Source organism: Trachemys scripta, chromosome 1 (genome assembly GCF_013100865.1).
Source record: "Trachemys scripta elegans isolate TJP31775 chromosome 1, CAS_Tse_1.0, whole genome shotgun sequence".
Lineage (NCBI taxonomy): Eukaryota > Metazoa > Chordata > Testudines > Emydidae > Trachemys > Trachemys scripta.
Genome location: NC_048298.1, coordinates 104705018 through 104718857, shown reverse-complemented (window position 1 = coordinate 104718857; position 13840 = coordinate 104705018). Strand labels below are relative to the sequence as shown.

The following is a 13840-nucleotide window of genomic DNA, read 5'->3' as shown; positions in this document are numbered from 1 at the left end:
ATTAATATATAAAATTCTGCTCCAGTTCCCACCCCACCCCCAGCTGCTCTTACTGTGTTTTGAAATTTGTATTATTGCATATTTCCTGAGTCTCATCAGTGTTAGTAACTATTATGAAATTCAGAACTTCCTATTTTTTTAAAATGCGTTGTTTGTAAACCTTTTTCTGTGCCCAGTTTATGGACTAAATCCAAGATGTGTAGACTCGTTAACAGGTAAATATTTGCGATTAAGGAGAAGTCCAGTTCACATCGTTGGTTGTTTTTTGATGAAAGGCATGGGAGGCTGTAAGTAAACCATTTTTAATTGAATGTATCTTAAATATAGTATAGTTCCTTTGTTATATTTCGCTAGCTAAATTTATACCATCTGTCGCCATAGTATCTGAGCATCCCCCAAGAATTTGAAATGAGAAATATTTCCTTCTTTCCAACCTTTAGGGAAGGCTTGATTAAGTTATACATCTGATTTGTGTGAGTGAGAGAATTAAAAAATAATTTGAGGGAAACGTAAGTCAAATAGATATGTTCTATATTTGTTGCTGGACGTGATAAGACCTATGTGGTCATTTTTGCCTTTGCAGAAGTCAGTTTCATATTCTAGGTCCCTCTCCTGTGAGACTTCTGTCTCCCATGCTCACATGTAGCTGTTGAGGAGGGAGAGTTCATCTCTCAGATAAATAAAGCCGCTCCCCCCTCCCTCGTTGAGGGCTTTGAACATCAGGTCAGACACACTGAACTGGACTCTGTGCTCACTGGAGAGTTAGTGGAGTAAGCAGAATGTTGGTGTGTTGTGCAGGTGTGTCTCTTCGTAGAAATGGCAAAATGTTGTTGTTGATCTGCTTTGTGCTCAAGCCTTGTATTAAACTGGTTTCTGCCACCAACATTTGAATTTTCTCTTTCTGCTTCTTCTGTTGCCGATCTGTGTGGATCACAGGATGGGAAATGGTACTCGGTGTTACCGCCTATATCTGTAGTTAGGAGATGGTTGTAGTGCCTCATTAAGTCTTCTGTTTGGTTCCTTAATAGTGAAACCTTGTCTGCACTTAAAAGCGCTGCCATTATAACTATAACGGCAAACCCTCCTACTGCAGATATAGCTAATACTGGCAAAAAAATGCTTTTGCTAATATATCTTATAACTGTTCCCCAAACAAAACAAGCTATATCTGCATAAGCCCCTTTTATGCCAGTATAACTACAGTTGGATTTGGGCTTTTGCTGGCATAGCTAAACTTAAAAATAAAAAATAAAAAAAATCACATCCTTAATGGAAAGCTAGGCTGGCAAAACTTTGTATCCCTACCTGGCTTGAGAATATGTGACATAGCAGGTTGTCAGGTGATGGTGGAACTTAAACTTACACTATAGTAACTAAAGCATTTGACAATGTAGCAAATTTATACAGCTGCATCCATACAAGATGGGTAAAAATACTTTCAGTATTCCTTTGACTGGGATAGTGCTTCAGTACTGATGTCAAGAGACTATTGACAATGCTGAAAATGTCTGTCTGAAAAATTGTTTCTTACTAGCAAAACAATATTTCTTCAGTTTATGATGCACTTCATTTTGTTCTGTGCAATCACTGGAAATGGAAGTAATGATACTCTTTTATGAATATTTTTTTCATGGTCCCCCCCGCCCCCTGCCATCCGTACATGAAAACTACTACAGGTTACTTAATAGGTTAATGGACAAATTATGAAAAATGTAAATTCCCATTTGCCAATTCTGCAAATGCCACCATGCCAATATCTGATTCTTACATGTTTGATGGAAAGAAAGGTATTGATGACCCTCTAGTTGCTGAAATACATATTCATAATATTGTAAAGCTCCATGTAAACAACATTTTTGATGTATTCAAATCAGCAGCGAGGGAAACATTCTTTTAAACACACAAAAGTAAATAGAGAGATTATTTTTAATGACCTTATATCTTTGATGCTATAGTTTCATAAAGCTATTTATAATATCATGGCAGCATCCAGAGACCCCACTCAAGATCAAGAACCCATTGTGTAACCATAACACCTACCGCACATAGAGACAGGCGCTACTAAAATGTCTTGTTGCAATCGGGGAACTGCGTGTGGTTCCTTTTTCTATAGTGAGATTGCACAGGGGAATATGGAGCCACCATAGTAACTAAAACTTTGAAATGAGGGAGAAGGTTTTGATTGCCTCTCTAGTAACACACACTCTTTGTTATCACTTTAATACTGTTTGTGCACTCTATTTTACATGGGGGCTCTGAAAGCTAACACTGTAGTGCTGGCAGACCACATGCTATTTTATGCCAGGGCCCCAGGCCTCAGTGAGCACTGACTAATGCATAGCTGGTCTGGCCAGTCCGGTTTATCTGTCGGTTAGTATAGTTAAAATAGATATAAGAATGTGTCCAGTGTTTAGACTTTATGGAATTGCTTGTAGGATGCTGCATGTATTGAGCCTACCTTATAATATCCATAGTATAAAGTTATATTCAGTGTTTGCATTGTAAACCTCTGCAATTGTGTAATTGACCAAACAGAAGAAGCATTAATTAAAGTGAAGTGCTCGTCCAGCAAACAAGATAGGGTGATCAGACAGCAAATGTGGAAAAATTGGGACGGGGTGGGGGTTAATAGGAGCCTATATAAGAAAAAGGCCCAAAAATTGGGACTGTCCCTATAAAATCAGGACATCTGGTCACCCTAACACAAGATGACCCATTGAAGGCAAATGAGGCGTTATGTAGCATCAAAGGAGAGGAAACCTTGTTGACTGTATTTCTCACTCCCTCCAGAAGGGGAGGCCTGGGGATGAACTCATCCCATCAGCTTGGATTCTGGGGTGAAGGGGATAAAAATCCCTGAAAAGGAAACAGAGTCTCTTTATGGTGTCTGGACTCTGAAGGGCAAAGATTTGTAAACGTAAGCAAGAGATCCCCTGCGGCTTGGTATGGCTCAGCTCTAAAGGACACATACAGCTGCCTATTATAGACACTTATATTGACTTTTTTAAATCTACGACTGTAACTCATTGGTGTGTGGATGTTTCCTGTTTTAACTTTGTAAAACTCTCATTTCTTTTGTTCGTTAATAAATCTTTAGTTAGTTTATTACAGGATTGGCTACAGGCATGGTCATTGTTTTGAGATCTGAGTACAGCTGACCTGTAGGAAGTGACTGGTGTTTTGGGACTGGTAGTAACCTGAATATTGTTGTGATTTTTGGGGTGAAGTGACCATCTATCACGTAGTCCAGCCTCCCTGTGTAGCAAGATAAACTGGAATGCCCAAGGGGACTTGTCTGTGACTCCTCCATTGTAAGACTGTTGGAGAGCTTTAGGAGCCCACACTTGTTCCTGGTTTGATGAAATCTTTTTATAGAACATACTGTGACGTTGTGCAGGCTATATGGTTTTATAAAAACATGCTAATAAGTGAATATAATGTGACTGGGATATGCTTCATGCAGAAGGTCTCTTGTAGGGTATCATTACAAATAATCTACTTATAATCTACTGAGTGTGATCATCCTATTTGTATAAATGTACCATTCTTGTATCTAAAACTAGAAATATGAAATATAACTCTGAGGGCCTATTGTAATTATGCAAAGTGTGGGCCATTAATGGTGGTTTGGAATCTTGATGCCTCCCATTAACGAGGACCATTGTCTGCAGATGGCTGTGTTTACCTGTGAGTCTTCCTGTATATGTGTGTGCTGGCAAGTGGGTAATGAAGTCTGGCAGTGACATATGATCATGTCACCTGAACTGGAATCCATCTTTAATCTAAAAAAAGAAGAATAGGAGTACTTGTGGCACCTTAGAGACTAACAAATTTATTAGAGCATAAGCTTTCGTGGACTACAGCCCACTTCTTCGGATGCATGTGCTTGTCTTTAGCACTCAGATGCCCAACTCCCAATGGGGTCTAAACCCAGATAAATCCAGATAAATCTGTTTTACCCTGCATAAAGTTTATGCAGGGCAAACTCATAAATTGTTCGCCCTCTATAACACTGATAGAGAGATATGCACAGTTGTTTGCTCCCCCAGGTATTAATACATACTCTGAGTGAATTACTAAATAGAAAGCAATTTTATTAAATACAGACAGTAGGATTTAAGTGGTTCAAAGTAGTAACAGACAGAACAAAGTAAGTCACAAGCAAAATAAAATAAAATGCGCAAATCTATGCCTAATCAAACTGAATACAGATAATCTCACCCTCAGAGATGCTTCAGTAAGTTTTTCTCAGACTGGACACCTTCCAGGCCTGGGCACAATTCTTTCCCCTGGTGCAGCTCTTGTTGCAGCTCAGGTGATAGCTAGGGGATTCTTCATGATGGCTTCTCTCCCTCTCTGTTCTCTTCCCCCCTTTATATATCTTTTGCATAAGGCGGGAACTCTTTGTCTATCTGGGTTTCCACCCCCACCTCACTGGAAAAGCACCAGGTTAAAGATGGATTCCAGTTCAGGTGACATGATCACATGTCACTGCAAGACTTCATTACTCACTTGCCAGCACACACATATACAGAAAGACTCACAGGTAAATACAGCCATCTGCAGACAATGGGAGTCATCAAGATTCCAAACCATCATTAATGGTCCACACTTTACACAATTACAATAGGCCCTCAGAGTTACATTTTATATTTCTAGTTTTGGATACAAGAGTGGTACATTTATACAAATCAGATGATCATACTCAGTAGATTATAAGCTTTGTAATGATACCTTACAAGAGACCTTTTGCATGAAGCATATCCCAGTTACGTTACATTCACTTATTACCGTATTTTCTCTAAAACCATCTCAGTTACATTATATTGACTTATTATCAAGTTTTTATAAAACCATATAGACTGCACAACGTCACACCCTCCTCCTGAACTTACTGCCAGAGACTTGGACACTGACCATGGCGGAGGCAGTATTCCTAAAATTCGTTTTTGGGCTCCCCTATGGGGCAGACACTCCTGTGTCCCCCCAAAAGGGAAAGAGACCCTGATCCAGCTGTAGGCTCACAGCTACCAGCTATGAGGGACCTTTCGCTAGTCAGCCAAATCCCCCCCCTTTCACTCAGGTTGGGTTTGCTTCCAGCTAGAGTCCTTGGGGTTTGTTCCCACCACAGCAGTCACCAGGACCCCAACTTCCAGCTCCAGGATACATGTCTCTGTGCACCTCTTTCACTCCATTACAGCCAGGTCATGCTTCTGGGTTTTACTTGCTTTGTCTCTTAAGTCCAGGCTGGTGGGCAGCCTTTCCTTTTTCCAGGTCAGCCTTTTCCCAGGCAAATTGTACATCAATTTCCATTTGTCTTCCCTTGAGACCATCACTTGATGAGCTGGGATACCACAGAGAACACCCTCCTGCCAGAACAGGCACCCCTCCACTCCTGTCTTGCTAAATTAGACACTCCAGTCAGCTTCAGCACAGACAGAGGTTGGGCCACACCCATCTGCAGTTCACTGAAACTGAGATGCACTCAGCTCAGGGGCTTCTTAGTTAACAGAGACATTCCCAATGCCCATTTTTCAGTCTTTCTGGGCAATTTGCAACTTGTGTAGTTTTAGCTTCCTTTGATCTTCATTCTTACTTATTTTGCTTCCTTTTCTGTCCCTACTTCCCTTTCCCGAAATAAGCAAACAGAAAATAACAAACCAGTAACCACTTTGTCTGTTCTCCAGCCACCACACTTAAAACTCACTTAAAATCACTACCAGTATCTCAAAGCAATCAGCTGTGCACAGACCCTGCTCGACTACGCCACTGTGACGGGTTGGATCACAGAAACCCCCTTGGGAGCTGCCACCCGATGTGCAAAGACTACCCCTGCTTCCGAAGAAGTGGGCTGTAGTCCACGAAAGCTTATGCTCTAATAAATTTGTTAGTCTCTAAGGTGCCACAAGTACTCCTATTCTTCTTTTTGCGGATACAGACTAACATGGCTGTTACTCTGAAACCCATCTTTAATCTGGTGCTTTTCCAGTGGGGGTGGGGGGTGGAAACCCAGAGGGACAAAGGGTTCCCGCCTTATGCAAAAGATATATAAAGGGGTGGAACAGAACAAAGGGAGGAGAAAAGCCATCATGAGGAATCCCCTAGCTAACACCTAAGCTAGAACAAGAGCTGTACCAGGGGAAAGAATTGTGCCCAGGCCTGGAAGGTGTCCAGTCTGAGGAAAAAACTTACTGAAGCATCTCTAAGGGTGAGATTATCTGTATATAGTTTGACTAGACATAGATTTGCGCATTTTATTTTATTTTGCTTGGTGACTTACTTTGTTCTGTCTGTTACTACTTGGAACCACTTAAATCCTACTTTCTGTATTTAATAAAATCTTTTTCCTTATTAACTCAGAGTATGTATTAGTACCTGGGGGGAGCAAACAACTGTGCATATCTCTCTATCAGTGTTATAGAGGGCGAACAATTTGAGTTTACCCTGTACAAGCTTTATGCAGGGTAAAATGAATTTATTTGGGTTTAGACCCCATTGGGAGTTGAGCATCTGAGTGCTAAAGACAAGCACACTTCTGTGAGCTGTTTTCAGGTAAACCTGCAGCTTTGGGGCAAGTAATTCAGACCCTGGGTCTGTGTTGGAGCAGACGGGAGTGTCTGGCTCAGCAAGACAGGGTGCTGGAGTCTTGAGCTGGCAGGGAAAACAGGAATAGAAGTAGTCTTGGCACATTGGTTGGCAGCTTCCAAGGGGGTTTCTATGATCCAACCCGTCACACATACAATTAGTTTGGTGTGTCTGCCCTGCTTTTTGACAATCTGCCCTGAGGTTGGCACTCATGGTCGTGAGCCACTCCAGACAGCATGACCAACACAAGTTGTGGCAATTCACACACACACACACGGTATTTTGAGCATTCATTTGGCACAGCTTCTGCTGCTGTTAGCAAAACTTAAGATGTTGCTGTTCTTTGCCACCCCCTGCTGGCTTGGCATTAGAGTCGATAGCTGTGGTCATAGATAGGGCAGACTCTGTAGTCGAATGATTAAATATCAGGACCTGATTTCCTGGATAACGGTAGTGCTAACTAAGCTAGCCCCCACTGAAGGAGCTTCAGGCTAGAGAGCAGCAAGCTGACTTGCAAAATAGTCGTGCCAATTTGTCAGAAAATTGCTGTGCAAGACTTTCATACTCTGCAGCAGCGCAAAAAGACTTTGTGCATGAACATCTAAGAAAGGCAGTTCTAAGGCCTATCAGCTGGTGGCAAAGAATTGCCAGTAGTGCTTTCTGCATCACTTTCCTCCTATGGCAGTTGGAATTTAAGGTGCATCAAACTGTTCTCTTGATACATCAACTAAACAGATGGCAAACACTGTTATAGGGTCTCTGACTAATGCATTAGCCACCTGTACCGGGGTAAAGAGAGGATGCTGAGTAATATTACATATAACTCTAATATACTCCCCTTAGCCTGAGGTGCAGGTTATCTCTCTGTTGAAATACAGGCCAGGGCTCTGTCTCTTCAGGACTTAAAAGATATTATACAGGGTTAGGCCATTGTATGACAGTCTTTCAGGTTTAATGAACAAGGATTTTATTTTTATATATATATAAACCTACACAACCAGCACTGGAAATACTTTATAAATAACTTTGTTATTATGGGGTGGTAACTATATTGGGGTTTTCCACATAGGATTCACCATTCTGTTGTAGTTAAATAATGTTTTTATTGTGGGATTTACCTTAGTACAGTGATTTTTCAAGCTCTTTTTCTGGGGAGCCAGTTGAAAATTGGTGATGCCCATGACTCAACGGAGCTGGGGGTGAGGGGTTTGGGATGTGGAAGGAGGTCAGGGCTGGGGCAGAGGGTTGGGGTCAGGGCTCTGGGGTGGGGCTGGGGATGAGAGGTTTGGGGTACAGAAAAGGGTTCCAGGTTTGGGAGGAGCTCAGGGCTGGGGAAGAAGATTGTGGTGCAGAGTTGGGGTTCGGACTTACCTCCAGTGACTCCCAGTCAGCGGTGCAGCTGGGGTGCAGATGCTGGCTTCCCACCTGTCCAGCACCATGGACTGCACTGTGCTCCAGTGTGAGCCAGTGCTCAGGGTGGGGGCAGCGCACAGAGCCCCGTTGTCCCCCTGCCTAGAAGCCAGACCCACTGCTGGCCACTTCTGGGGTGTAGCGTGGTGTTGGAGCAGGTAGGCACTAGCCTGGCTTAGCTGGGCAGCACCACCAATAGGACTTTTAACGTCCTGGTCAGCAGTGCTGACTGGAGCCACCCAGTGCCTGACATGCCGCAACCCAGTACTGGGTTGCAACACAAACTTTGAAAAATGCTGCCTTAGTAAATACACCTATACATTCCCTCTGATCTGCTTAAGGTGATGACTTCACAGTCTCTCTACAGCAGGGTCACCAACCGGTACATCATGATCAACTGGTTGATCCTAGGGCCTCTGATAGTCCATCATGATCTTCGGCCGCTAACAGCCTAGTGGCGCAACAGGGTTAAGGCAGGCTCCCTGCCTGCCCTGGCCCCATGCCGCTCCCGGACATGGAAGTGGCCGGCATATCCTTGTGGTGGCACAGCCCCAGGGGACAGGGGCAGCAGTGGGTCTCCGCGCTGCTCCTGTCTGCAAGCAGGGCCGGCTCCAGGGTTTTTGCCGCCCCAAGCGGTGGGGGAAAAAAAAAAAGCCGCAATCGGCGGCAGCTCCCCCACACCGTTTTCTTCTTCGACGGCAGATCCTTCCCTCCGAGAGGGACCGATGGACCCGCCGCCGAAGAGCCCGACGTGCCGCCTCTTCCCCTTGGCTGCCCCAAGCACTTGCTTGCTGAGCTGGTGCCTGGAGCCAGCCCTGTCTGCAAGCACCGCCCCTGCAGCTCCCATTGGCCGGGAATGGGGAATTGAGGCCAAAGGGAGCTGCAGGGGTGGTGCCTGCAGAGAGGGGCAGCATGTGGAACAACATGTCCCCACCCCCAAGGGGCCGCAGGGACATGCCAGCTGCTTCCGGGAGCAGCGCAGTGCCGGGGCAGGCAGGGAGCTTGCCTTAGCCCCGCTGCGCTGCTGACCGGGAGCCACACAAAGTAAGCACCACCCAGCGGGAGCCCGCACCCCAACCCTCTGCCCTAGCCCTGAGCCCCCTCCCGGAGCTAGTGCCCCATGCCCTCTCCTGCACCCTGGCCCCAGCCCTGAGCCCCCTCCTGCACCCCAGCACTCTGCCCCAGCCTGGAGCCCCCTCCCAGAGCTTGCATCCCATGCCCCCTCCTGCACCCCACTCCCTGACCCACGCTCTGTCTGGAGCTCCCTCCCATATCCAAAACCCCTCAGCCCCAGCCCAGAGCCCGCTCCCGAACCCCATCTCCCTGTCCCAGCCTGGTGAAAGCGAGTGAGGGTGGGGGAGAGCAAGTGACGGAGGGAGGGAGGATGGCATGAGCAGGTTGGGGTAAATCCTGGGTTGCATTTAAATTCAAAAAGTGATCTTGTGTGTAAAAAGTTTGGAGACCACAGCATGGCTCTGCAGCATGGCATAAAAGTGTGTGTGTGTGTGTGTGTGTGTGTGTGTGTGTGAGAGAGAGAGAGAGAGAGAGAGAGAGAGAGAGAGAGAGAGATTTGAACTCCCTTAGAGCCAGAGAAGAATGGCAGCCCCACAGTTCCCATCCACACTTCACTCTCCTCAGCAAAACACTCCAAAAATCCTCAAGGACAGCAGCAATTCCTATGCATTTAATCAGCTCTTACCAATCTCCTTAGCTTTCAGTGAGTTAGGGGATCTTTAGCCATTATCCAAGGTGGCACAGGCACTGGGAGTTGGAGTGGAAGGATGGTCTAGTGATTAGGGCACTAGGCTAAGACTTGGGAGATCCGAGTGCAGTTACCTGCTCTGTCATAGACTTCTGTGGGAACTTGGACAAATCACTTAGCCTCTCAGTGCCTCAGTTCCCCATCTGTAAAAGGGCGATGATAGTACCCTACCTCACAGGGGTGTTGTGAGGATAAATACATTAAAGATTGAGGTATTCAAATAATACAGACCTATATTAGTCTGCCTTATCTTCTTCTTCGCCTTTGCTTTGCCCCATTAGTTGGGATCAGCAGTCCTTGTTCATCTCCAAACATTCCTGTCGAGTGAGTCTTCCAAGCTGACGCTGACCTTCTTTGTGTTGTCCTTCAGTGTCTCAAATCACCTTTTTCTGGGTCTTCCTTGTAATCTTTTTCCGGGACTACTAGATCTTGTACTCTGACCAACATATCCTACGTCTCAACATCTCATGTTACCCAGCCATTTCAGTCAGTGTTCCCTCACCTTTCTGTGATGGGGGCTGTGAGGGGTTTGGGCCCTTTGGGGTGTCCCCTGATGTGCTGGGGTTTAACTGATCCTCCGCCTACTCAATCAACCTATTCTGCCAGCCTGAGTCCCCTTTACCTGGTCTTGCTGGGTTAGGCTCACAAGCCTCTTCCAGCCAAGCACATAAGGCCACACCCTGCTGCAGAGATCCACTGAAGTCAGCTCTGTGTGAGAGGGCTCCCCCAGCACTCACATGCCGTATCCCTTTAAGGAGTACAAACACAAAGGTTTTATGAACTTCACCCCCTCCCTCAGTGTGGAGGGAGATATGCACAACTTCTCCCCCTCCCAAGTTAGAAATTACATAAACTGGGTTATATTATAAACAAGCAATAAGTTTATTAACAACAAAAGGTTAGTTTAAGTGAATATAAGAGATAACACAGAACAAAGCAGATTATTGAACAAATAAAACAAAGTACGCGAGCTAAGCTCAATATACTAAAGAAACAAGTTACAAAATGTAATTACTTACCCTAAATGTTGTTTTTAGGCAGATTGCAAAGTTTCTGTGCTTCAGAGTTCCAGTTATATTTCTTTTCAGATTGGACCCCCTGTCTCAGTCAGGACCCCCCCGCCCCCTTCCCTTCAGGTGGCTTTAGCAGTCTGTCTTCTTGGGCAGACAGGCCATGGAGAGGAGTCGTCCAATTTGCCTTCCTCCCCACCCTTAAATAGGATTTACATAAGGCGGGAAATCCTTTGTTTCCCAAACTTGACACCTTCCCCCTCTCCCCCCCCCCCCTTCCCTTCCAGTGGAAAGTTACAAGAAGTCCTAGGTAATGTTTAGTATCAGCCGACAAGACCACCTGACTCCATAGTATCACAGCGTTCATGAGTCAGTGGCAGTATGGCGTTTCCGCAAGAAGGCCAAGCCTTTCACAGTCCATTTTCCTCGCTGATGGGCCATCCGCCCTGTCTGGCTTTTCCATTGTTGTACCTGAAGGGTTGGCAGTGGGTGTCACCCAAAGTAGCATAGTTGAAATACAGATACATAGTCAATATTCCTATCTTCAGATACAGAAATGATACAGGCATACAAATTGGATAATTACATTCAATAAATTATAACCTTTCCAATGATATCTTACAAGACCCATCTTGCCTAATGTATATCCGTTATGTCATATTCATATCATCAGCGCCGTATTATTGCCTAGGCCAACAAATTTTCAGAGGCGGAAGCTCCCCTCCGCGACCCGCCCCCCTGCTCCAGCTCACCTCCGCCTTCTCTGCAAGCGTGCTGCGGCGTCCTGTTTCTCTCCCTCCCAGCGCTTGCGCCACGAAACCAGCTGTTTTGCGGGGCAGGGAGGGAGGGAGGGGGAAGGAGGGGGGAGGCCACGCACTGGGGGAAGAAGCGGGGCCGAGGGTGGGGATTTGGGGAAGGGATCCAATAGGGGAAGGGAGGGGGCGGAGTTGGGGCGGGGACTTTGGGGAGAGGGGTTGGAATGGGGACGGGGAAAGGGCAGGGCCAGGGCGGCAATTATTTCCCGGCCTTGGGGCGGCAAAATTATTAATCCGCCACTGCATATCATAAGTATATTTTCATAAAGAATACAGAGTGAAACATCGCAGGGGCTACTTGCATCACAGCTTGTACCATTTCATTGCGTTGCCTATCAATTCTCCTCTTACCCAGTTCCACCTGAGTGTTCTCATTTTGCCTGTCATGGTTTTGGAATGGGAATGGATAGGAATTTGCAGAGAGAATTGTCTGGGGTCTACACAGACATGAGGGGAAGTAGCAGATCTAGTTTTGGGCTTCTGAACCCCAATGTCACTTGTAAAGCATTTCAGACATCAGTTAACATTGCGAGGCAGTGTGGTCTAATGGACAGGGTACTGCCTGCATTCTCATCCCAGCTCTGCCACCGATTTACTGTGACGCCATGGGTAAGTCACTTAGCCTGCATGTGCCTCCTTCTTCTCCTACCCTTTGTCTATTTTGTCTATTAAGACTGTAATCTCTTTGGGGCAGGGACTCTCTTATTACATGTTTGTACAGTGGCTACAACAATGGGGCTCCAATCTCTCCAGCAGTCTCTAGGTCAGGGGTTGGCAACGTTAGGCACGCGGCTCGCCAGGGTAAGCACACTAGCGGGCCGGTCCAATTTATTTACCTGCTGACGTGGCAGGTTCAGCCGATCGCGGCCCCCACTGGCCACGGTTAGCCGTCCCAGGCCAATAGGGGTGGCGAGAAGTGGCGCGGGCGAGGGATGTGCTGGCCACAGCTTCTCGCCGCCTCCATTGGCCCGGGACAGCGAACCACGGCCAGTGGGGGCCGCGATTGCCCAAACCTGCTGCGTCAGCAGGTAAATAAACTGGCCCAGCCCACTAGGGTGCTTACCCTGGCGAGCTGCGTGCCAAATGTTGCCGAACCCTGCTCTAGGTGCTACCCTAAAACAAATTATTAGCAATAGTTAGGTTTATTTTAATTTAGAACTATATATTTTTTTGTTCTCTTTTATACCAGCTTTGTTCTTTTATATCAACTTATATAGCTCAGTGGTGCAATGAGGATGAAAGGAATTGAGGATCCAGGAATGAAGGGCAGCACTGAGTGGTCTCACTGTATGCAGCATCATCTGCAGGGAAATCATAAGATTTATCACAGTGGGGTCCAATAGAGGGCTTCTCATTCTCCGTTAGGAATTGCTAATGGGGCTGCAGGATCAGGGCTAGCTAGCAGAATATAAGAGCGGTATTGTTGGGGAAGGAGGGGGAAAGGGTTTTTTTTCTTTTTCTTTTTCTTTCTTTTTTCTTTTTTCCATATAGTAAGTCTGTTGATTTGGAAACACCCCATGCTTAGGATGGATCCCAGATACTGGGTGGTTTGGCATCAGTTTAAAAAGTCCTCCTCCATTTTCCAAAGCACTGTAAAGTATGAATGACAGAGTTTTGGAGGGCGAGGCAGTGAAAACAGATCCCACCCACAAAATATTGGTAAACTGACAGGCATGTTCTATTACTAAATAGGGCTCTTATTATTTTGAATGAGGATGGCATGCAATTAAAGCCTTAATGTATGCCTTCAAGGCTCTGTCTTCTCTGCAGGCAAGACTGCTATCAATTGTTCTTGAAAAAACACTTCCCTGTTCTTTCTGTCCTCTCAAAATAATGTCACTGAGGATTTTGCTAAGACTGCGCCATTGCTACATGTGTCAATGTAGGCGTCTTACTAGATAGGTATGGTCAGGTGAGATGGGTAGCTTCAGTTACTGCACAGTCCAAAGAGCGTTTTTTCCAGACACTCCTCTGTGCTTCATATTCAGATTGCCCGTGGAGAACAGAAAAAAGAACAGGAGTACTTGTGGAACCTTAGAGACTAACAAATTTATTCGAGCATAAGCTTTCGTGGACTACAGCCCACTTCTTCGGAGAACAGGTAGCTTTTGGCTGCTGAATCAGCGTTAGTCTTACTGTATGCAGAGACAGAGAACCCAGCAGAGGCTCTAACAACAAAAGCAAGGAACTGCAATATTCTTGTTGAATAAAACCCTAAATTAGGAGATTAGAACATTTTTAGGTAACGCAAAGCGTAG

At 45.7% G+C, this 13840-nt stretch overlaps 1 protein-coding gene across 2 annotated transcripts in view; it reads left to right on the top strand.

The window, feature by feature from the left end:
* The window catches only part of FGD4 (FYVE, RhoGEF and PH domain containing 4), a 206249-nt gene that overhangs the window by 66890 nt on the left and 125519 nt on the right, over positions 1-13840 (top strand). Inside the window, exon 1 of one of the 2 annotated variants that reach the window (XM_034780025.1) lies at positions 212-287. The exons of the other annotated variant lie outside the window; for it this stretch is intronic. Coding sequence (XP_034635916.1) covers positions 269-287 — 19 coding nt within the window. The 5' untranslated portion in view covers positions 212-268. Of the gene's footprint in view, positions 1-211; positions 288-13840 lie in introns of those variants that run through there. 2 annotated transcript variants of the gene reach the window in all.